General features: G+C 37.5%; 2 protein-coding genes and 1 long non-coding RNA gene across 4 annotated transcripts; 2 read left to right on the top strand and 1 right to left on the bottom strand.

Annotated features, from left to right (window-relative positions):
• Nucleotides 1–1,137: 1,137 nt before the first annotated feature.
• On the top strand, nt 1,138–16,698 carry LOC18435824 (YbaK/aminoacyl-tRNA synthetase-associated domain-containing protein). Of its 2 annotated transcripts, none has more exons than XM_006845864.4 (12): nt 1,138–1,661; nt 1,960–2,019; nt 2,138–2,191; nt 2,294–2,354; nt 2,542–2,618; nt 3,301–3,350; nt 6,152–6,231; nt 14,070–14,140; nt 14,231–14,387; nt 15,755–15,906; nt 16,000–16,098; nt 16,240–16,698. In XM_006845864.4, exons 1-12 carry the CDS (start codon nt 1,623–1,625, stop codon nt 16,309–16,311), a joined length of 972 nt encoding a protein of 323 aa, XP_006845927.1. In that variant the 5' UTR covers nt 1,138–1,622; the 3' UTR covers nt 16,312–16,698. The 2 variants fall into 2 exon arrangements, with proteins under 2 accessions (XP_006845927.1, XP_088721441.1); XM_088865315.1 differs by having other exon boundaries at nt 1,426–1,661; nt 2,553–2,618.
• On the top strand, nt 4,682–4,954 carry LOC148782492 (uncharacterized). The gene is made up of 2 exons (XR_016054547.1): nt 4,682–4,730; nt 4,924–4,954. It is a non-coding gene; the product is annotated as an uncharacterized LOC148782492 (long non-coding RNA).
• A 2,034-nt stretch (nt 16,699–18,732) lies between the features above and the next one.
• On the bottom strand, nt 18,733–20,482 carry LOC18435823 (putative E3 ubiquitin-protein ligase RHC1A). The gene has a single exon (XM_006845863.4). It carries the CDS (start codon nt 20,045–20,047, stop codon nt 19,244–19,246), a length of 804 nt encoding a protein of 267 aa, XP_006845926.3. The 5' UTR covers nt 20,048–20,482; the 3' UTR covers nt 18,733–19,243.
• Nucleotides 20,483–21,585: the final 1,103 nt, after the last annotated feature.

The following is a 21,585-nucleotide window of genomic DNA, read 5'->3' as shown; positions in this document are numbered from 1 at the left end:
CTTAAAATATATTTTTATCTTTAATTATGAATTTAAAGATTTAAAAATAGTGTAAATTGAGCTGATCTATGAAAACTTGAAAATCTTGAAAATTGACGCTCAAAAAATGTGTTACAAGAAGCACTATTTCCAAAACTTGAAATTCATTTTTTCTCATGTCCATACATCTTGATGTCGAGATAACCGATTTGATGATATTTGGTATCAAAACAACCTCTTCTAGTGAAATTTTTGAGGTAGGCTTTGTTAGTATTTTTTATTTGAAAAATGCTTATGTGTATTTCAAAACAACCATTTTGGTTTATTGTATTTTCCTAAAATGCCTTTGTAGAGAGAGAAAAATGTAGGTTTGAGTCCCACATTGAAGATGAGAGAGTTTGTTGAGCTTATACCCTAAGTACAAATGAGAGAGAAGGCATATGTGTGGAGCACACGAAACATGCGACTCGTACACACATGCGTACATGCATGTGCATGTGCGAGAGCATGGCGCGCAAGGGTGCTTGATGGCACACTTTGTACTTCGCATGAGATGCCCCTCGCCCTAGCACATGTGTGGGTCGGGCTCATGGCACATTATATTTTTGTGAGCCCGGTTCGTAGGGGATCCACAGTCATCTAGCTGTTGATGCGTGTGGGACATCCAACGGTTATCTAGCCATTGATGATATAGAGCCTTATAACAGCAGCCGTCAAGTGCATGTAACTTGTAGCTGTTGGGGTACATGTAACCCCTCAAGTGCATGTAACTTGTAGTTATTGGGGTGCATGTAACCCCTCAAGTGCATTAAACTTGTAGTTGTTGAGGTGCATGTAACTTGTAGCTGTTGGGTGGTGCATGTAACCACCACAACACTAAATGGGTAGCCTCTTGGTGCTCTATAACAAGGGACCTCCTACCTATACGAGTTAATGATTTTTTATCATAGACCTTCTCAATATACAATTCTTCGCAATTCCAGCAAGCAAACCACTAAGCCAACTCTCTCTCTACTTGATTTTGTGTCTCTCTCTCTAATACACATGTAGGTTCTAAGCTCAGGTGCATAGAGCTTAGAAGCATTGAAAAAGACCTTTATATTTTTTTATATCCCGATGATGAATTGCTCTTCTTATATAGTCAAATACTCTATCGAATGTGGGCAATTATCGTCTTGAGATATCGCTCCTAAATGCCCTAAAACAAAAAGAGTTCGAGATCTAATTTTGGAAATTGTACCATTTTCTACAATTATTTCACCCAACCTATTTCCAACCGACTCTAATTTGATTGTTTTGAGCCTCGGCTGTATATGAACTTTTCGCTTTTTTATTTCAATTAGTTTTTTTATTCGCCGGTCATTTAAATTTATAAATAAAATAAAAAATTAAGGTAATTTGTGCCTCGTATCGACATAAATTCAATTGGGCCGATCAAAAGGTCCTGTACCCTTGCAAGCGTCTGCAACGTGGACGTGCACTTTTTACTTACCCCAAAAAAAAAAGACGTGGACGTGCACTTCTCCTGGTTAGAAACCTTGAGAGCCCCTCCTACCTCTCCCTCTCCCTCTACCTCTACCTCTTCGTTTAAACTCACAGGCCCTTCATACTCCTCAGTGACGGGCCGGGCTTAGTTGTGGAGTATGGGTTTTTCTAAGGAGCTGCTGCTTGCTCGTTTGCAGGTTCGCTGTCGCTCTCTCACTTTCTCTCTCTCTTTCATTTGAACGTTTGTACGCTCTCTGTCTGAGGAAATACTCCTAAAGGCCTCCTAAGCTAGATCGAGTGTTTCTGTTCATGGAGTTTATCTTGGATTTATGCTTCTTTTGCCCTAATTTTCACTCCAATATTTCTTCATACGAGTGAGATTCACCCTCCCCGTTCTTTTCTTGTACCCCGAATTTGATCTTGCATATGAAATTTATTAGGGTTTTGAAGGGACTTTTAGATGTTTGTTCTCTTATCCAATTCGCTTGCATGCAGGAACTTGGAATTCATTTTGTTAGTTATGAGCACCCTGTTGTTCTTACTCTTGAAGCCCAGGTAGATGGTTGCTTCATAATAACCTTGAATTAAATTGCTTTGAATTTGTGTTTTAAGAAAGCTTCTGAATTTGCATTAGATTGTCAGGGTTTATTCTCATGAACACTTTCGATGGCAGGCTAAGTATGTTGGCCATTTGGGAAGTGCACTGAGTAAGAATTTGTTCCTGAAGGTTAGACTTTTATAGAATATTTGTTTATGAATTCGGTGGGATCTGCTATATTCTGTGGGCTCTAGTTTTCTAAATTGTCATTCTTTTGGGTGTTTGATGCAGGATAAGAAGCATAGATTGTATGTTGTTTCAGCTCTGGCTGATACCAAAGTTGACCTGAAAGGTATTATGCTCATTTTTTCTCTGACATAGTTTTTCCCAAGTTATGCTACGGGAGCAACTTATTATGCTAAAATTTCCTGTTCTTTTAATATGATGATGATGATGGTGAATCTTTTCTTATATGCTTCTGTATTTTGCTTTTCTACTTGATATTGGTTTATGAAGTATGTGGCTTTAAAGTCGTGCAGTTTTGTCTCAGCGGCTTGGTTTGGGAAAGGGTGGACTGCGGATGGCTCCTGAAGAATCTCTTCAAGAAGTACTTCAGGTGAGTCTTTTACCAAACTGCTTATGCAATAGCTTTCTATGAATGAGTCTGCAGTAGTTCCTGTACATTGTGATTATGTGATCATTCGTTACTTTATGGGGATGAATCTCTCTCTCTTTCTCAAACACACACACACACACAAACACAAGCATACATATTTGTAGCAAGTGATGAGGATCAGCGTGATCATCTGTTTATTTCTTATCGACAACTTTATTACACGTAATTAAGATTTGGACACCAGGGTGATTATGAGTTTTGTGTTCATCATGTATCATTCTCAGTAGTTTTCATTCATATTTTGAGTGGTAAATTTGAAGATTTTTTTTTTCCTTTAGACATGAAGGTAAGTTATGTCATATGGTTGTCTATCTGACCATATACCTATGCATGCATATATATTACCTTTCTCAGGCTTCTTAGTTCTTACATGGACTTTTGAACTATGTATCTGTCAATATATGTGGTTTCTTTCATTTCTTAACTCATGCCTGTTATCTCCTGAATGCGATTGGAATGCGGATGGTGTTGAGGAGAAATTTTAGGAGTTAAGTTTTCATTGATAGTTGAACAGTAAGGTTTATAGAGTTCCTGTCTATCAAATGCAATATAAAAAACCTGAAAAGCTGCTTATGTTTTGATATCTATCTCGTTGCTCTTATGAGCATGTTTGGTTTTACAGGTACCTTTGGGTTGTGTGACTCCCTTCGCCTTGATTAATGAGAGTGCAAGGTACAGTTCATTCTTTGTCCAAACTTTTTCTGTAGCTTGTTTTGCTCAATTTTACTAGTCATAGAACTTCATGAGTGCCATTTATATACTGCTATATATATTTTATACCATTATATGTTTATTTGTTTTCCTTTTAGGTGATGGTAGTTTTGTATTTATGTGCTGCAGACCGATGTGGACTTTGTGAAATATTTTCATCTTTTTTCTTTTTCTTTTTCTTTTTCCTTTTGAAGTCTATGAAAGTTATTTTAAGATCAAAGAACAAGGTCTTTTTTCATCTGACAATTAAATAACTAAGGTCATTAAGTACAGTTAGCGATGGCGAGCCTGTTATATCACTGGCTTTTTTTTTATTCAAGCAGTGGAAAATGTCAAAAGAATTATCATGGGAGAAGATGGATCATGTGGCTTGTTTGGTCTTATTTGGTTTGACTTTTGTTCGAACTGATTAAGTTTCTGGCATCATGATGATGTCATAATTATAGACATTAAAATAGAAAAATTATTTAACAAAAAATCTTTTAGTTGACAATCAGGTTATTTAGCAAAAATAAAAAACTGAGGAGAAACATGAAAGGTTAAATAAAGGTGGTTTTCTCAGTTGAGGCCCACATGTAATGAGTTGGTGCATGGGACAATTGAACAGGATGGTTCCCAAGCTCTGTTTTGAAAACAATTTAAGCAATAAAAATTTGAAGAAAGTGGAAAGCATGCACATTTTGAGAATCGTCTAGTTTCTGACAGGGATCAGCAAGTTTCTACAGTGAATCGGCCGGTTCAGAGGGAGAGACGGCCAGTTCCCAATATATTGTGGGAACCGAATTGCCTAGGGCAATTCCCGATTTGGATTAGGCAATTCTAATCTGAATTGCTGAATTTTCAAACCTTGCTCAAAATTGACATTGAAGTGCAAAGCACCTGGACTTTAGGGCATCCACTAATTAATAACATCATGGTGTTGTTGAATTGGTAGTTCTCTTGTGAAATGATTCTTGTGGATGCTCATTTTATGACTAGTGAAAATTTTGGTTTTCTTAAAGGAAAAAGTTATATGAGGTGTCAACCTTATACTGTACAAGTGAGGTGCACCCAAAAAACCCATTAGAGAAGGTTGTTCTTATGTTGGAAAACTCTTAACTTGGTCATCCCATTGTCAAGATTTACAGACATGAAAAAAAGAGGATTTCTAGTTCTAAAAATAGGTCATCTTCTAACACATTATCTAGATCGTCCATTTTCAAGGGTTTCAAGCATTTATAGATCTGCTTGATTGTCACCATTTCTGAAACTTTAGATTTCATAATCAGGGGGATACAATAGATTTTCATATCATTGCAAGGCTTTGCGGCACCGAAACTGCATTTTCGGCACAGTTTTGAGGTACACTTCACTTCAATAGTATAAAGTTGACACCTTAAACAAGCCTTACCCTTTCTTAAATGACGTGTTTTTTCTGTCCAAGAGTTCTCACATAATGTTTTGGATGATCCTTTCTTCAGTAAACTATATTCTTGTATTGAAGTATTGATGGTTTTCTTTTCTTTGAGAATATTAATTGATGTATTGAGGATAGGGGAATAAACAAAGGTCGATCACTCACAAAACAGGTGAAAGAAAAGAAAACCCTTAGCGGGAAAAAGACAATGTAGCCATTATAATAGTGACCCTGAGGTCAAACCAGCTACACAGAAGACTAGGAGAAAGCTCCTGAAGAACTGTTCATGGAGTTCCCAGGGGCATCATGTCAAGAAAGACAATGTTAAGTTCACAAGCCTGCATGGTGTTGTCCTACAAGTATGATCAGATTATTGCCAGAGCATTGTCTTCCTAGAAATGAAAAAGTTCAAACATACGTTTTACAATTTTAAAGCCTGTAAGAATGACCTCTTTGATGATGTCATTAATTTTCAAATATATCAATCTTATTCATATTTCAAGCAAACTCCCTTCACCTTTTATCCAATGTTACCCAGACACTTCAAAATTTGTTTGGTGTCGACACGCAAACATGTCAGAGACACTTGACTGTACGTGTCTGATGACATCATCAATTTTTTAATACGTATTTACACATTATATATAAGTGTCTGCCCTTTTGTAGACATATATGGTATACGGTTTTGGCGGTAGAGTAACAATTGAGACAAGTGTGGTCTTAAGTTCCATTCCCCACAATTGAACATTTTTTTTTTTGTTATTTCTTTGTAAGCAGTTTTATAAATACAAAAAACCATCGCCCGTGCAAGTTGAACTTGGGACATTTTGAACATGAGAACAAGATGCTACCACAAACCACAAAGCCGTTTTGATTATACTGAGAAGACATTATTTTATCTGTTAGCTAAACCTTTTTAAAAAACGGAAGTAATAAACAAGGCAGTAGGTGGGGTTGGAGCACGTAACCTCTTAGGCAACGCTCAAAGAAGACGCACGCTACCACCACGACGCTGTGCATTTTGTGTGCCAAAGGGAAGCTATATACTTATATTGTTTAAAATGGTTGTACATACGTGTCTCAAAAGTATTGGCATTTTAGCGTCACATACAAGATACTACAAAATATGTACTAAATACTAACACGCATGTTAGCATCCATGTAACATTGCTTTTATCTACTCTTCTCATCAGTCATAGATTTATTTACAATTCAAATAAATGCACTGCATTATTATTTTGTGTACTGCACAACAAGATATGAATTTCACTGATTCTCCAGTAGCCCTAAATCTTGTTACCTATTTTTTATACTTCATATTTTTGTTATTTTTGTTTTAAAGCAGTGCAATTTATTTTCTCTGTAGATCTGTTGCACTATTGTTGGACCAAGGTTTGAAAGCTCAGAAGTGCTTATTTCATCCACTTTCCAATGATATGACTATTTGTAAGTGGCATTTAGTTATTTATTAGTTCTTGTATTTTTTTTCTTGTTGCTGCTTTATGAAACTTTTTTTATGAAGTAACTTTCTCTATTAAATTCGGTTAAAATACAACTTTCTTTGTGGGCATGCCTTTTTGATAACTGGAAGCTGGAAATTACCTGGGAGTTGTTAGTTTTGGACTTCCTGAAGCTTGAAATTAGCAGTCTAGCCATTGAAGTACTGTGTTTGATAACTTTTTTGAAATTCTAGGAAGCCTGGGAACATGTTGCGCTTGATTGAACCTAGAATTCTATGAACTTGGAGTTCTGGAAAGTAGACAATATTAGCTGTTCTTGAAGTTCTCATTGATGGAAAATGAATGAAATTTCAAAATCATAGCTCATCCACAACATGTTTAACAAATTGGAAGGTCTAGATCATATAAAAAGAAAAAATAGTATGGTTATAGGTCACCCTAAAAGAGACGGTTGAGAGCACATCTGAACATTTAAATTTTATTTGTATATATATTGGATTGAGCTAAAAGCTTCGGCATCCATACTTCGCACCCTCATGCACCTCTAAAAAATATAAAAAGATATTTTTTTAAAAAAGGCCAAATTAAACTTTGAGGGGTATTCTAATCATTTTATCTTGCTTGAGTTATTTTTTTATATTTTTTGTAAAAGAGCCCCAGTGAGGCGCGCGCACACGTCAAATTTCATGTCTATCTGATATTGGAAAAAAATAAAAATGGGTAAAGATAAGCCAACATTTTTGAAATGACCAAATGGTCCACACTGTAGTTCATCTCACTGTCAATCTCAACTGTTCTTGATCGAATGGTTGAGTGCATGTCTAAGTATTTGAATTTTATCCATCTTTTGAAAGATATATTCATGGGAATTGAGCTGAAATTTGGGGCATTTATACTTCTAATCCTCAAGCACCTATATAAAATATAAAACAAACGCTTGAAAAAAATAAAATGACCAGAATAACCCAAGCATTGCGGGGGTATATTGTATTTTTATATTTTCTTCTTGCTTATTGCTTTTAAATGATATCTATGCTCTTCTTTACTTTTACTATGCACTAAAATATCTCCTACCTACACTAAACAATACTTTCTATGTTTCTTAAGTATTTCATCCATTCTCCTCAGGAATATTTGAGGTCAATATTTCTCCATTCTCCTTTGGAATATTTGAGGTCAATATTTCTCCATTCTCCTCTGGAATATTTGAGGAGCATTCTTTAATCCAAATGGCATTACTAGCCATTCATATTGCGCTTGTGGAGCACTGAATGTTGTATAAAGAATACTATTTCTCTTCCATCTTTATTTGCCAGTATCCTGACTTACAATCGAATTTACTAAACCAACAAGCTCCTTGAATACTATTAATTAATACTTCTTTATTAGAGATAAAGTATCCATCCAACTTAGTGTTATCATTTAACATTTTATAGCTTATAACCATCCTAGCCTTCCCTCTTTTTATCTCTACATGGTTTCTTACTAAAAAGGCTGGAGAGCTATGCAGACTATTACTAGGTCTTATTAATTGTTTTTCTACCAATTCTTTTAATTGTATTTCAAATTATTTTCTATCTTGTGGTGTATAGGGCATAGGTTTAACTCTTATTATTCTATCTCATTTATCATTCTTAATTCACATTTCATTTTTATCTCTATCCCACAGTTCTAGTGGATTTTCACTAAAATTTTCTTTAAATTCTTTTTTTATTTCTTTTAAGTTTGTTATTTTTTGTCTAGATGTTTTAATATTTTGATAGTATCTCAAGCTTAGCTCTTAGTTGGGCACAGTCCTCTGCTTGTGCATCCTAGAGGTTTGTTGCTCGGTGAGCAAAGATTGAGTTAACTTAAGATTGTGGGTTTCCATGGCATTGTAGTCGCTCTGCAGATCTTTCAATGTTTGGGAGAGGGTAGGTATGTGGTCTATAAGGAGAAGTGCTTCACGGGTCCCAGATATATCTGTGGCTTTTTTGGTAAAAGCAACCTCACTACATAGAGTCTTGCCTCAAAGGATCACAGAGGCTTTGAATAGCCTCCCCGATAGAGGGCTGTATTCATAAATAAAACATTGGGTAGGCATTTTCCTTCTTTTTGTGCCTTCTGTTGTAAAAGATTTATATACGAAATTGGTCTATTTGGAAGTAGGCAGGGAACTGCAGGAGGTTGAAGTTGGTGAATGCTAGGCGGACCAATAGGAAATCCGAGAGAAGTTCCACCGCGTCCTTCTTCGGTAATATATATACCTACAAAAAAAAAATTTCAAGCAAAAAAGGAAGCGGGATTTATATATAACTGATAATTATATAAAACAGGACCAAACGATAATATATATGCCATTGCCACCTAGTTTCCCTATGAAGCAAAATTTAACAAGACAACAGTAAACATACAAAGGTACGTTAGAACCGTTATAGGGCATGATGAAGCGAAAAAGGCACGAGAGATCTAACGTGCAAGCATGGGACCAAATAAGAAAAACAGATGGTATAATCACACATTTGAACATAGCCGAACCAAAGCTAGGTTACAAGCGTCCAGATAATCCAACAATACACATAGGCAAACTAACAGTACATTTAAAAAACAGTAATATATAACATCCATTTTTTCCATTTTTAGAACATAAAATGCAACTCAAACATGTAAAAATGTATCTATCTAATCATAGAAAGCCAGTAGTACGTTGGGAGGACATTACTATATTGATATTTCAGTAGATGGTACCAGAAATAGGAGTCCACAACCCAAGGGTGTAGGGGCCAAGTAACTATTAGCCAAAGTAGCAAATCTATGAAGACTCAAACTCCGTGTAAAGAACCATAAAAGGGAAAATCCATGAAGACACAAACTTGATATAGGGAAAAAAATAAAAAAAAAAACCTAAAACTTTCAGGAGGCAACCAATGGCCCCTGCATCTAAAGTCAGCCAAACAGACTCAAGCTGTGATGAAGTTCAAAGTTCAACTACAAACTTCAAATGTCAAGCTAGTGAGGAGTGGTCCTAGACAACTTCTCATCAGTCTAAGTATTTATAGATCGAGGATCGAAGCTTCTTGAGACCACCCTTAAACACCTCACCCTCATGTTGCAATTTCTCCACATCTGCCTTGGACTTTAAAAGTGTTATGCAAATTGCATGAATACGTTTCTTCATGTGCTCATACTCACCCTAGAGATGCGTTGAGTCTGACATATATCGATCGAACCTCATACATATTAAAACAACTCCGTCTTCATAAGGACCTCCTTGGCTTTGGTTTACTCATGAGGGCAGTGCCCTCAGGGGCATTGCCGTTGTGGTAGTGTCGTTAGGGGCAGAATCCATGTTCTATGAAGTAATGTATTAAGAAAAGGAACAACAAAAAAGAAAGTAAAATGGGATTCAAGAGAAAGACGAATGTGGGGGGTGTGCCATGAGTGTCGGGCAGTGACTTGAATGAAAGAGAGATTGTACAAACGAAATAAGGAAACCCGTTTGTCTCAACAATATAAGTAAGAAAGAGAACGGTAAAGGCCTCACCTTTAGTCGTGCGTGTCCTGGATACAATCTGGGGAGGCTTGCATAGAAAATACAAGAATGATTAAGAGGGCAAGGGAGTGATACAGATGGGGTGAGAGAGGGGAGAGGTGTGTTAGGATGACCAAATGTGCTCGGAAGAAAGAGAGCTCCTTACGTAGGTGTTCAACGTACCTTTTCTGTCGACCTACACTATCTGGGCCCTACACAGTGAAGTCGAGAGATTTTCAGAGAATAAAACAGTTAGCTAGATAGAGAAGAGAGAGTTCAGGCAGAGATGATGCAGATGGGGTTTTCTCAAGTCCAAGACAGTTGTAGAGAGAGAGGAGGTCAGCAAGAGATGATGCAGATGGGGTATTCCTAGTACAAAACAATATGTGAGAGAGGGGGGCCCGCAAGTGCAAAACGGCATGGGGAGAGGGAGAAAGCGATAGAGGGGGCCGGGGGGGAAGGTCGTAACCCGCAAGTGCAAAACGACATAAGGCCTTTGCTCGAACAATTTTTTTGTATAGGTATTAATGGTCGAAGAAGGACTTGGCGAAACTTAATCTTGGACTTTCTATTGTTCAGCCTAGCATTCGTCAACCTCAACCTCCTCGACCTCCTGCAATTCCTCACCAGCTTCCAAAAGGACCAATTTTGTTTGAGAATCTTTTATAACAAAAAACACAAAAAGAAAGAGCATCCTTGCCCAATATTTTATTTATGAGTACAAACCTCTATTGGAAAGGCTAGTCAGTCTCTGCGACCCTTTGAGGCAAGACTATATATGGCGAGGTTACTTTTACCAAAAAAGCCACAAAGAAATCTACGGCCCGTGAAGCACTTCTCCTTATAGACCACTTACCTGCCCTTTCCCAAACATTGCAAGACCTGCAGAGGCACTGCAATACCATGGAAACCCACAATCTTGAGTTAACTCAATCTTTGCTCACCGGGCAACAAACCTCTAAGATGCACAAGCAAGAGTGTGCCCAACTCAGAGTTAAGCTAGAGAGGATTCACAATGAGTTGGACCATCTCTTAAATCCCTAGCTCATCTACCACTTATAATTTGGATGCCATACCTTCTACCCAGATTTATATGGGTTAATGGAAAATGATGACCCCCATCTTGGGGCATCAATGTTTCAAAAAATGTTGGGCGGCACTTAGGCACTCATGGGGGTCTTGGCCGCCAAGGGCCTAGGCAAGCACCTAGATTTCTGGGTGGCCTAGGACCTAGGTTGAAGAAGAGGGGCAGGGGATAAGAGAATATGAGTATATCTCATAAAATATTAGAAATCCCATAATCCAAAAAGTTCCAAACCATTGTAAATTTGTAATAGATAGACTACTAGCACAACCAAAAATAAAATATAATAACAATTAATAAATTAGTAATACATGCACAATCCATAATCCATACTCTATAGACCATACTCCATGCTCCATAGTCCATCGTTCCATACAATGATACAACCATACAGGCATACGCATAAGAGTAGATAAGTAGAAAAACTAGAAAAGTAAAAGAAAATATACAGTCTAAGACTCAACACTCAGTCATCATAAGCCTCATGCATCAGAATCTAGTCCATCATCATCAGAGTCATTTCCCTCTTGAACATAACACTCGTCCTTCTCCGTTTCTTCTGAATCTGCGTCTCCCTCCCTTTTTTCTACCCATCTCTTACTCTGTGCAGATGAGGCCCTAGGAGTTTTGGCTGCTCTATCTGGTGCCTCTTCACCCTTTTCTTGTTTTTTGTGTTTTACTTAACTAAAATATTGCTTAATCTCCTCAGTAGCCTCAAAAACATTTTTACACTGGGCAACATCCCCCTTTATACCGACAAAGTGTTTCTTGAACCAATATATACAACCATTAGTATCATTTCCACAATATTTACAACTTATATAATTTTTGTCATTCAGATTTGGGTTATGACTATACTTCCAACCCAGAACACCACTTCTAGAAGAACCGGTAGAAGATATTTCCATAAAACAAGGCTCTTTTTCTTCCTTTTCTAGTTTTACTAATTTCAAATATTGTCTAATATCATCCCCATTAGCTTCTAGAACATTTGTACAAAAAACACCATTCCTTTTAATACCCGCATGGTGTTTCTTGAATCGGTTAATGCCCCTTTGGTATTTTACACCTTATACAATTTTAATCATTTGGATTCAGGACATAACCATAGTTCCAACCTGGATCACCACTTCTAAACGAACCAGAAATAGATCTATCCAAATGTCATGGCTTTTGTTTCTTTTTGTATTTTACGGAACTCATATATTGCTTAATCTCCTCTCTAATAGCTTTCAGGAACATTTTTACAATGGGCAACATTCCCCCTAATATCAACAAGGTGTTTTTTGTACCGTTTTATACCCGATCAATATCTTTTTTGCAATAATTACATCTTATACAATTTTTGTCCAACCCAGATCACCACTTCTAGAATAGCCCGAAGAAGTTATTGAAATAACAAATAAAATCTCAAATATGAAGATTTTTAACTAACCTTTTTGCTTGATCTTCAATCTTCAATATTTGAGATGTTTCCCAATCTCAAATGCTTCCAAAAAATCCTCTAATAAACTTAAAAAACCATCAAATTCAAATCTAAACCAAAAAGATGATATTTGGATGGAGTTCTCAATACTCTAAAATACCCGATTGATCTCTTAAAAATGCAAAAAAAGTAATTATTTTGAAAAAATATTCTAGTCTAAAGGTAAACAAAGGGGTTTAGGTCACACAAGAACCTAAACCCCTCTTTTCCCCCTTATTTAGGAGTAAAAAGATTAAAAATGCCTCGTTTTCAATAATCTAAACCCCTCATTTCCTCCTTATTTTGGGGTAAAAGGATAAAAAATGCCTCTAAACGAGGGACATTTTCGCCCTTGGGCGGCCGCCCAGGTTTGGGTGCTGGGCGCCCGCCTAGTGGGGTCCCAGACTCCTAATTGGTCGCCTAGATACCCGCCTAGGCTTGGGTGATGCGCCCAGGCCCCCCTGGCCTGCCTAGGTGCTAGGCGGGTCGCTTCTTGAGACACAATGGGGCGAACTCGCTTCTTAGCCCACTATATTGGCACCAATTGTTTTTTGGAGCCTGTGTGCGATACTCCAATTTCAGGCTTAACTATGATTGCTTTTTGTGGGGATATGTATGGGCTTTTTGTGAAGGGGGTACGGAATGTCGACTTTCCTCTTTGGTAGTCGTATATTTCAGTATGGACTTTTTGGCAACAATATTCCTTTCCATGGGTATTGTTTTGGGACCTTCTATCTCATCTCTCTACTTCTTTTCCTTTTCTCTCATGATGACTTTATCTACTAATTTTTGGACCATGCTTAAATACATAATTGGTGCAATATGGACACGACTCTTTGCATGCTTCTTTTAGCTTAACGTAGTCACTTGTATTTTGTGAATAAATGGGATATTTATTGGGTGGTTCATTGTTTTATTTTTATGGATGAATATGGACATTGACTGATTTTGAGCGAATGGAATGCTTATTGCATGGTTTCTCATATTTTTATCTACCTAGTGCTTGGATTATAGGAATCTAGGGAAATGAATCCTAGGTAATTAGGATCTGTGGTATGTGAGAGAAGAGAACCCAAATGTAATTTTGAAAAAAATTGAACTAGAGACTATGAGCATAGAGAGGCACATGCATGAATGAATGGTGAGAGAGAGGGAGGGAGGGGATGAATGAGAGAGAGGGAGAGAGAGAGAGAGAGAGAGAGAGAGAGAGAGAGGGAGGAAGGGGATGCATGAGAGAGAGAGAGAGAGAGAGAGAGGGAGGGAGGAAGGGGATGAATGAGAGAGAGAGAGAGAGAGAGAGAGAGAGAGAGAGAGAGATAAACAAAGTGGTGAGAGGGATGGAGAGAGGGAGATAGAAGCCAAGTGGGAGAGATAGAATGCAAGAGGGCAAGAGGGAGGGATAGAATGCAAGAGGGCAAGAGGGAGGGACGAACGAGAGGAAACATGATGGGAGTGAGAGAGGGAGGGATGGATGAGAGTGGTGAGAGAGTGAGAGGGATAAACGAAGTGGTGTGAGAGAGGGAGTGACAAAAGAGAAGGAGAGAGGAGATAACATGATGGAGACGGATCACGGTCCCTCCCAAGGATGTTTAGTGCCACTCGGATTCACCTGAGTAATTCAGCTCGGGCCACGGCCGAGTTCTTGGCCCAAGCCAAGTTGTGGAACACTGCTGTGGGAAATTGAACGTGCATCTTTACCCTTCATCTGTTTCTTTGCCCGATTGTTTTGTAGTTCGTTAGTATTCCTTTTTTTTTTTGTTCCAGCCCTCTCCGCCAACGACCTTGACAAGTTTCTAATTTCAATTGGAAGAAGTCCCTCGTATGTGGACCTTGAGGTAAGTCTAAAATTCTAAATGGCCCAGTTTGTGCCCTCTCTTTAATGATTCTTTTAAGATTGCAGATAACTAATGATGCCTTAATTGTAGGCTATTGTTCCTGTTGGGAAGGACCAACCACCAGATCTTGCTACTCTTGTTCCAACTGAGATTGTGAAATCACTAGATGTACCACAACAAGGGACACCGATCCAAATTGCTGCAGAGAACCATATGCCTCGAGAGAAGAAATTGATGGAGCTTCAAGGTAATAGTACTAATGAAACGTTTAGAAAGACTTGTTCCATGTCGTCAACCTCATTATTTAGAATCCCAGACTGATAACTTGATTGTTTCGTCATTATAACCATTTTGCTTACTAATGCATTCCTTTTAAATGCTAAAGTTGGGTTCTATTCCATAGCCTAGTGCCTAAACAGGGGACTAATTTTAATTTTGGTTTCTATCAAGTGCTTTTTTTTCTTTTTTTTTTTCTGAGTAAGGTAACAGTCTATGAAATGCTAAATTTAGTTTCCTATTGCAAAATTATCAAATGCTAAGTTGGGTTGTAACTGATATTTAGGCCACTTCTTATAAGAAGCAATTGCAAGAATTTTCAGAACTAATCAGAAAATTAATTCGTTTTCTTTCAATATTCTTGATTGCATTAAATAATGTCAAGAATGTATCTAGATTTTGGTAGAAGAAAGGCCTCATAAAGCTCTAATACTTCATATAACTATGTTCAATTATGTTTTGAGATAAAATTTTGAGAGTCGATCCCCCAAGCTCAGAGCTATGTTTTTCTATATTTTTAGCAAGCATTCTATGAGTACTATGAATTATTTACTGAATCACTTTATTCTTCTATCGTTCTTGCAATTCTCATCATCCTGACAGAAGATTATGAGTCTCATATTCTTCTAATTTGCATTGGAAGGTCCTTATATGCTTGGAGGGAGAGACATCTAAGCACAGTAATTTCATAGTACTGTGTGCGCCTGTTTGTGTTGACTGTTAGTTTACATTAGTTAATAAGTGCAGTTATTTTATCGCAGCATGTGCACCCTTAGGTATTGATATAGGGGAGTGATTTTATGAAACAGTTAGTAATATAATGAAAGAAGTTTTTCAAAAATCATATTAGGCAAATTTTGAACATTCTCTCCTCATCCCAATTATCAATCTCAAAAAAAAAGAAATGAATTTGCACCCTAGAAAAGGTCAAGATGAATCCCACTTTAACAATGATTGTCGGCCACCCGTTTGATGCATGGTTAGATTTGACCTTTAAGAAATAAAAATCTATTTTTTCTTTTTCTGAATTGCACAACTGGTTACTTTAAGGCCATCGACAAAATTTGGGCCAAAAAAAAAAAAAACTAAGGCCTCGACCTACCATCCCATCAAATGGAAGCCTTACATTCCTATTATTATTGAAAAACTACTTTTTAGAGTGTAATTATTATTATTTCTATTAGAGATTGTTGGGATGAAGAGAGTGTGAATGCAAAATTTGGGGTTCTAACGTGATATTTTAGGAGTGGTTTTCATTATATTATTATGAAATTGTTTCATGAAATGACTCCCCTTATAAATTCTCAACTTATATTATTACGATCATTGCTTTGGCAGGCACAGAAAAGATCAGTAACAAGTCCAAGCCTGCTGGGGATGGGGTAACTAAGAAGCCTTCAGGAGATAAGAATCCATCTACTGGTGTAGCAGATGTACAAAAATTTGTGAATGAAATCATGGATAAAACATCTGCAATACTCCAAGCAGAGGTGATCAGTAGATTCTATTGGAAGCCCTCATTGCTCTTAACTGTGTCCCATATCATGCCATAGATGTTGACTTGGAGGAAATAAATCCTGCAGGTTAGTGAGGCTTCTATTCAGAAGCATGGGAAGCAACTTGGGAATGTGCTCTCTGACACTATCAGGAAACGCTTGACACTAGATTTGGAGAATCTCGTGGTGAGTTCTTCACTGGTGTGTGGTTTTTATCCCCTCTGATACCATGCCTAATCTGTTTAGAGGTTTGGCATAGTTAACAAAGAAAACTCAAGGATGGTATTCCACTCTTACCTTGGTTTGACAACCGCGTTCTAATTTCAGATGACTTTCAAGAATACTGCATACACCGAAGGGTTTCAATCAAAAATTGGGAGCCTATCATTGCACAAATGAGGGTGGTTTATTTTCCAGCACTGTAGGATCTGCAAGGAAGTTCAGGTGGTAATGCTTGCATTTTACATCTCTAACCCCAATGCCGAGATGTTCTTTTAGTGATTAGTATTCTGGGGATGTTAGTTATGTCAATCTGGTACACTACCTACCTCATAATTCATTATGAGAAATTCAACTTGCAAGCTCGTATTGTCGTCAAGGCATCATTCTGGCATTATTACCTTTTAATAGCAGCGGAATTCATTACGAAGCTCAGAAAAAACTTTTTTGGGCATGTATACCAGATTACCAACATAGAAATGTTGATTGACTTTGATTTATACTCCTTGCCTGTGTTCCTAAGAAATGATAATCCAATCTATTAGGGGCCGTTTGGATACTTGGAAATATATTGTCTGTGAAATATATTACGGGCGTAATACATTACTGCGTAATACATTACCTGCAAATAGATTGTCACTGTTAGGGTAGTATTTAGAGGCAACTTGGGAAATATATTGCTACTGTTTGGCTATGTCTGGTATGTCTAGAAGAAATATGAAAAATACATTACTATCGAAATATGAAAAATATGGCTATGTTTGGCTAACATGATTAGACTTTGGTTTCAATATGATAAGTCATTAGAATAATATGATTGGAATAACATGATTTTATTGTGATAAGCTTTATTTTTATTTATTTTTTATAGAAGTCTTTCAAATATCATTCTATATATAATGTCAAATAAGCAATAAATTTATGATAGCAAAATCAAAATCTTTATGATACAAGTTAAAAAATAGGAAGAAGTTTGATTGGTAAACAAGAAGGTTTGGTAATTGCAGTAGAAAATTTTGAAGCATCGGATGAGAAAGAGGTATCTTATTTCAATTGAGGTTTAACTAATCTCTTATGATGATTATGTTGTGTGAAATTTTTTATTATGAATACGTTGTGCAATTTCTCATTGATTATCAATTATTATTTTTATTGTTTTTGTTTTTATGTGAGAGCTGATGGTGGGCTACCATCCTAATTGGGGATCTTAATTGGGGATAGAGGGATGTATAATTTTTTTTTTTTATGATTACAGTAAAAAATTGTCGCTCAAGTTCTAAACTGTTCAAATCAATTTTGATTTTTTTTATTTTCACGTACCAATTTTAGATGAAAGTCAAATGAGGGCTATAACCCAAATTGAGGACATAGGGATGTAGAAATGTTTTATTATGATTGCATTACAAAATTGTCTTTGTACACCTGTTCAAATCAATTTAGATTCTCTTTTTTATATCCCTTACTTTCACTTTCTGCATACCTTAATAATTATACCTTAATAATTATACAATACAACGTATATTTGAGAGAGAGAAATGTTTTTCTAAATAGGGATAGGGCAGTCGAAAGATTTCTAAAGATTATCTATCAACCTCGTACTAGATTTTCATGCCACCTTGGTTAATGGATTTTGTGATTTTTGGAGAAATCTTGAGTAATCTAATACAGATAGATTTAGTGATTTTGGAGAAAATCTTGGTAAATTGTACACAAATAGTATAAATGTCATAATTCCTTGTAACCTATGGTTATCTAATAGATTTCCGCGTATCCAAACGGCCTTTTACGCTTCCACTTCTTGTGATTTAGTGTTACATGGACACCAAAGTGGTGTCGGTGTCTATGAGTATCCCAAGTGTAAGTTCGTTGGCGTAAAAAGCTAATAGGGTTAGGTAGTACATGCATTTATTTTTTAAAAATAAAATAGTAAAGTTTTGAGATTGTATAGAATGAGACCATTTACCTTTAGAATAGGGAGGTCACAATTACTTACAATCATTCGATGTGAAATCTGATAGCTTGGATGTGTCACAGTTTAAAATTTTTTTTTTTGAACTTTGAGCTTGGTCAATGAAATAAATGCAGGCACTTAATTTCACATCCAATGGCATCTTGTAGCAAAGGTAAAGTCACATTATATACTTTCCCTAAAGGTTTTTGTCATACATAGCAAAGTTTATCTCATTTGAACACTGGAAATTGGGGTAGAGAGACGGTTAGCCTCACACAGATGATTTTTTTTTTTTTTTTTTTTTTGGGAGTTTTCACGTGCATGCTTTAATAACACTACAGTGCCTCGAATTTAACACGCTAATATAGATTATACCATCCTCTTCATTACACTAACCAAATGATGATACGGGTCGATTGGAGGTTCTCTCCAAGACGGATGTGATTCAATTTATCGTCACGTATATAAAGTGTTAATAACGTTTAGCTGTACTTTGACTATGTCAAAGTGTTACACGCATTAACATGCGACTCAAATCTTCATATGGAATATTTGGTTGCAAGAGATAAGCTTTGTGACCCTAATTCTTTTTTTTTTTCCTGTCACCATTAATATGATCATGTGATCTATAGACATTGTATCAGTACCTCTGATGTCGTTATTTGTTTTTTAGAACTCAAAAGATTATTACAATCAAGCTTGAATTTTTTTTGTCAACTTCTCCCTTTGCTGAGACTTTGTGAAACCATATTTTCCCTCGAAGGGTTGATATTCAAAGGGACCGTCTGAACAGCTTTCGCCATAAAGCCGGTTGTGGGGAATTATACAATGATGCCATGAGAGAGAGAGAGAGAGCTGGTATGGGGTTGGGGGAGGGAGGAGTGGATGTGAAACATTGATGCCATACTCTCTTAAGGAGAAGGGCCTGGGGCTGGGTTCATGGTTAAGGAGGACGTGAGGTTGTGGGAAAGGAGAGTGCATATGACACCTTGATCCAATCCTCTTTTATGTTTGATACAGGATCCAAGCCACCTCAATGTGTTCTAGTTTGTAGACTCAAATGAGAAAGCAAGAACCTTATATGGCTACTTAAAGTGATGGATCAGCCCTCTAATTGGGGCAACCAGGCCAATGGGCTTGAACCCACCACACAATCCACCGTCACAAATCATCGAAAAGCCGCCGCCTCCTAGTATAACCCATTTCACCACCATCGAAAGACCATCTCCTCCTGTCATAACCAAACTCGGCACCCTCTCGATGGAGCCAACTCCAACTAGGCCACCACCTAAATGGCCATAACCATGACCACAATCCCCTCCTCCCCCTCCCCTCCACCGAGCCCAATTCCACATCCTCTGCACTCCTTGCCTCGTGAGTGGGCTCGGTCGCAACTGGCAGTTCAAGCCGGCAAACAGGGCACGAGTTGTGCAAACTCAACCAAGGCACGATGCAGTCCTCATGATACAAGTGTTTACAAGGCATTTCTCGTGCCTCCATTCTCACTTCAAACTCCTCTTTACAAACTGGGCAATTGGGGTCTGAACCCAAATGGGCTGGCGATATCTGCACCCTTGGCATCGCATCGATGGCTGACCTGGGTGCGGGTGGTGGGCCTGGTAGGTCATTCTCTGTTAACCGTTCAATTAGTTCGTTAAGGCCTGGGCCCACAAAGTAGTCATCAGGGTGGGCCCTGAGGGTGCCATGTGGCATGTGCGGATTGTTTAAGGATCGGACCGTCTGTTGGGGGGTTTGGAAGATGCCATGGAGTGCTTGGAGGAGGTTGAGGTCTGGGGTGAGGCGTGGGATGAGAACGATCTCATTAATTTCGCAAATGAAGCCACCAAGGCAGCGCGGGCAGATGGGGGTGTCGGTGGAGGTGATGTGTACCATGCGGCGGCAAGTGTAGCACCAGTAGATGCCCGAGGTGGCTTGGAGGGGGAGGGGGAGGGGGGCTACAGACATGGTCTGTGTGTGTGTGAGGTTGATTTGTGGTTATGAACAGAGGGAGAGAGGAAGGTTGGGTTTGTATTTAGAAAGAGAAAAGGGCTGTTTGTTGCAATTTGGTCCAAAATCAGAGGCGCGAGGTGGCTTGGACAAGGTTGTGTGTCTATGAGGATTTGGTTTTGGCTTTGGTTCTGAAAGGAGCATGTCTTTTTTGAAAATGAGGGACAATAAATAAGGAGAGAGGGAATGAGTGGTGGGGTGGGGTGGCCTAGTTAGAGAAGCAAAGGATGGCTTGTGCTGGGGAAGTGGGTTAACCCTCCTCATCTCTCGCATTTCAGGATTAGTTTCCAGAGTTGGCTTTCTGGAATTTAGATAAGCATGGCTAGTGCATGCTCTTCCCATTCAAATCTGATAGAATGCTTTTTAAGGAGTGTATAAAAAACCAGATCGGTGGGGCGGATTATCCACCCTTGATCCCGGTCTAGATCGGCCATCCATATCATTCTTGAATCGTTTAGAACGGTGATAAAAAAATTTAAATAAAAACTAAAGAAAAATAACTATTAAAATAGAAGTTTATGGGTTGGAGATTTAAAAGGGGACTACAAAACAACATTAGACAAGCAGAAAAACATTAAATAACCTGAAAATAAATAAATAAATAAATGTGGTTTTAAAGAGAATTGGACCAGGACACGAAACGGATTTTGAGCGATTCAATAACTATTAAAATAGAGGTTTATGGGTTGGAGATTTAAAAGGGGACTACAAAACAACATTAGACAAGCAGAAAAACATTAAATAACCTGAAAATAAATAAATAAATAAATGTGGTTTTAAGGAGAATTGGACCAGGACAGGAAACGGATTTTGAGCGATTCTACATCCGTGACCCAGGTCGGAAAGCGCAGGGTTTTAAAACACTTCTTTAAGATTGGGGCTTGTGGTTGGTGTATCGACTATTGCATCGCTAATTCGTTACTCTCAAACTAAAAAGGAAAACCCAAAAATTGGAAGAGAAGGGGAAGTTCATCGATTTTCAAATGGTTCCTATGTCTTATTTTAAAGGGCATGGAAGTTTAATAATGGAAAACGTTTACACAGAGCTGAGGCTCTAAACAAACAAATTAGAGCCCACCTCAAAAATTGCACTATAAGAGGTTGTTTTGATGCCCAAATATCCTCAAATTGATCATCTTGACATTAACATACATGGACATGAGGAAAATAATGGATTTCAAGTTTTGAAAATAGTGCATCTTGTAACGTATATTTGGACGGTCAATTTTCAAGATTTTTAAGTTTTTATAGATTTGTTTGATTTACACTATTTTTAAAGCTCTAAGTTTTATAATTACAAAGCTCTAAGTTTTATAATTACAGATGAAAAAATATTTTAAGGATATCACAAAGACTTCAAGTATTAAAACCACATTTCTCGACACTATATATTACTTCGATTGTTTAGAGCCTCAGCTCTATGCAAATGGCACCCTATTAAATTATTTTAAGTGGAAATAAAAAAATAGCCATATGTACAGTTCAACCGTCCTAAT

This window comes from Amborella trichopoda, chromosome 4 (assembly GCF_054954075.1).
Source record: "Amborella trichopoda isolate Santa Cruz 75 chromosome 4, AtrichopodaSantaCruz75HAP2 v2.0, whole genome shotgun sequence".
NCBI classification, from domain to species: domain Eukaryota; kingdom Viridiplantae; phylum Streptophyta; class Magnoliopsida; order Amborellales; family Amborellaceae; genus Amborella; species Amborella trichopoda.
The sequence above is the reverse complement of the archived record's forward strand: the minus strand, read 5'-3'. Positions and strand labels throughout refer to the sequence as shown.